The sequence below is a fragment of the Odocoileus virginianus genome, chromosome 21 (assembly GCF_023699985.2).
Source record: "Odocoileus virginianus isolate 20LAN1187 ecotype Illinois chromosome 21, Ovbor_1.2, whole genome shotgun sequence".
Taxonomy (NCBI): Eukaryota; Metazoa; Chordata; class Mammalia; order Artiodactyla; family Cervidae; genus Odocoileus; species Odocoileus virginianus.
This window is the reverse complement of record NC_069694.1, coordinates 40,232,144-40,235,449: the sequence shown is the minus strand read 5'-3', so window position 1 is coordinate 40,235,449 and position 3,306 is coordinate 40,232,144. Positions and strand designations below refer to the sequence as shown.

General features: G+C 39.4%; 1 protein-coding gene across 1 annotated transcript; it reads left to right on the top strand.

Moving 5' to 3' along the window:
- Positions 1-1,001: 1,001 nt before the first annotated feature.
- LOC110131520 (heterogeneous nuclear ribonucleoprotein A1-like) lies at positions 1,002-2,697 on the top strand. The gene has a single exon (XM_020884224.2). The coding sequence runs from the start codon at positions 1,048-1,050 to the stop codon at positions 1,945-1,947; it is 900 nt and encodes a 299-aa protein (XP_020739883.2). The 5' UTR covers positions 1,002-1,047; the 3' UTR covers positions 1,948-2,697.
- Positions 2,698-3,306: the final 609 nt, after the last annotated feature.

Genomic DNA, 3,306 nt, shown 5'->3' with positions numbered 1-3,306 from the left:
TATCTAAACTTGAATAAGAGAGAATTTTCAGTGACAAAAAAATATACTCTGCAGCAGGATAGTTATGAAAGCCTGGCCGTTAGGGCCCCCCTCGTTTGTGGTTCCTCTGGTTTGGTGAAGTTCTGATACACGGGGAGTCCCCCATGATGCTTTTGGAAGCTTTAAGATATAAATAAATTTGTCTTTTGCTATTTTGTGCTTATCTGCACAGATATCTTGGCATGAGAATCTAAAACTGTCACTCTCTTTCACATTAATAAAATACAGGCAAAGTGAAGGTTAGAAATAAGCAATACCACCAAAAAGATTCAAGTAAGGGCCACAGAGTGAAGCCAGCATTGCTGTCTTAGAGAAAAACTGTATTCTCTAGATGCAACTTCTCTTTTACTTCAAAAGAAAAACTATATAGATATTATAAAAGCAAGGGTAGAATATAGCAGCAAGTCTTGCTATGTCTTAGTCTTACTTCTCCCTCTGTATGATATTAGGCAGTTTATCTCTGTTTCATACTCCCTTCTGGAAAAGAGGATATTTTTCATTTGTTTCACTGAAGTGCTTATGGAAATAAATTAACTCATATGGGTGAAGTATTTTGAAAAGGAAATATATGAATAAACGCTATATATTAGTAGGTGACTGCATATTTAAAAGAATTACTTAAACAAATAATAAAAACCTGTTCTATGACATTTTCCTGCAAGTCACCTTCTTTTGTATGACTTACACTATATTTAAAGTAACAATACATGATTATTCAAAATAGGAGTAAGTAGTTAGGTACGTGCAATTGCATGAGTTGACAGCTGTTAGAAAGGCTTATTCTTATCAAATAGACCAGGTACAATGTGTGAAGTGTTATATCTGAATGCACTTGAGTAGTTTAAATACATTATTATTAATAAAATAAAATAACAGCATTTAAGTACTGGTGTCAGACATAATGGAGCAATTGGCATATTTATTTTAATATTTTATGTTTTTATGCTTTCTGCCTGTGGACGCCACCGAGAAAGCATCGTTGAAGACTTCCCCGCCTCCACTGCCATCATGTCTAAATCAGAGTCTCCCAAAGAGCCCGAACAGCTGCGGAAGCTCTTCATCGGAGGATTGAGCTTTGAAACAACTGAGGAGAGTCTGAGGAGCCATTCTGAGCAATGGGGAACTCTCACAGACTGTGTGGCAATGAGGGATCCAAACACCAAGCGCTCCAGAGGCTTCGGGTTTGTCACATACGTCACGGTGAAGGAGGTGGATGCGGCCATGAGTGCAAGGCCACACAAGGTGGACGCTTCCGTTGTGGAACCAAAGAGGGCCGTGTCAAGAGAAGATTCTCAAAGACCTGGGGCCCACTTAACTGTGAAAAAGATTTTTGTTGGTGGCATTAAAGAAGACACTGAAGAACATCACCTGAGAGATAATTTTGAACAGTATGGAAAAACTGAAGTAATTGAAATCATGACTGACCGAGGCAGTGGCAAAAAGAGAGGCTTTGCTTTTGTAACCTTTGATGACCATGACTCTGTAGACAAGATTGTCATTCAGAAATACCACACTGTGAATGGGCACAACCGTGAAGTGAGAAAAGCCCTGTCTAAGCAAGAGATGGCTAGTGCTTCATCCAGCCAGAGAGGTCGAAGTGGTTCTGGAAGTTTTGGTGGCAGTCATGGAGGTGGTTTTGGTGGGAATGACAACTTTGGTCGTGGAGGAAACTTCAGTGGTCGAGGTGGCTTTGGTGGCAGCCATGGTGGTGGCGGATATGGTGGCAGTGGGGATGGATATAATGGATTTGGTAATGACGGAAGCAATTTTGGAGGTGGCGGAAGCTACAATGATTTTGGCAATTACAACAATCAATCTTCAAATTTTGGACCCATGAAAGGAGGAAACTTCGGAGGCAGAAGTTCTGGCCCCTATGGTGGTGGAGGCCAATACTTTGCCAAACCATGAAACCAAGGTGGCTATGGTGGTTCCAGCAGCAGCAGTAGCTATGGCAGTGGCAGAAGGATTTAATTACTGCCAGGAAACAAAGCTTAGCAGGAGAGGAGAGCCAGAGAAGTGACAGGGAAGCTACAGGTTACAACAGATTTGTGAACTCAGCCAAGCACAGTGGTGGCAGGGCCTAGCTGCTACAAAGAAGACATGTTTTAGACAATACTCATGTGTATGGGCAAAAAAGTCGAGGACTGTACTTGTGACTAATTGTATAACAAGTTATTTTAGTTTCTGTTCTGTGGAAAGTGTAAAGCATTCCAACAAAGGGTTTTAATGTAGATTTTTTTTTTTTTTGCACCCATGCTGTTGATTGCTAAATGTAATAGTCTGATCATGACGCTGAATAAATGTCTTTTTTTTTTTTTTTAATGTGCTGTGTAAAGTTAGTCTACTCTGAAGCCATTTTGGTAAACTACCCCAACAGTGTGAAGTTAGAATTCCTTCAGGGTGATGCCAGGTTCCATTTGAAATTTATTTACAACCTGCTTGGTGGAGAAGCTGTTGTCTTCAGAACCTTGGTGTAGTTGAACTGACATTTACTGTGTTGTGACCTGGAGTTCACCATTAAAAGGGTCACCCATGCAAAGTCATGGAGGTTTTTTTTTGGTTATTAATGATTGTTGGCACATCCTATGCAATATATCTAAATTGAATTATGGTACCAGATAAAAGTTATAGATGGGAATGAAGCTTGTGTATCATCCATTATCATGTGTAATCAATAAAAGATTTAATACCCTCTTAAAAAATAATATTTTATGTTTTTATATTCCATTTGAGAATGAAGAAAATTTGATCTGTAATACAAATGTAGATTGTATTGGGTTTCAGCATACTAGGGAATGCTGTTCATATGAGAAAAAAATGGCTTTTTATTTAGAAAAACAACTTGGTGGCTGCTTTGGGTATAAAAGAAGTCTTCCTTGCATTGTCTTGAATGAGAATATAGAACAGAAGAAAAATGAATGTGGAGTAGGGGGTGAGGGATGAATATCAAGAAGAACATAAAAAAATAACAATAGGTAAGGCAGAAGTGGGAATGGTGCCACAGTTGGAAAGAAAATAGGCCCAGCAACATGATAGGATATTGTGGTCAGAGGATTCCTAGTAGTACAAATCCCTGTGGAATCTTCTATGAGAAATTTTACATCTTAAGTTGTTTTCTCCACTATGTGGTGGATGGTATCAAACCTCTCCAGGAGCACCTCTTTACCTGCCCCTACTAAATAACATCCCGGAAACTACTTGTTTCACATTGCTTATCCTATATGCTCTGGGGGAGTCACAGGGGGGACCATGCTTGTGGTTCATGTT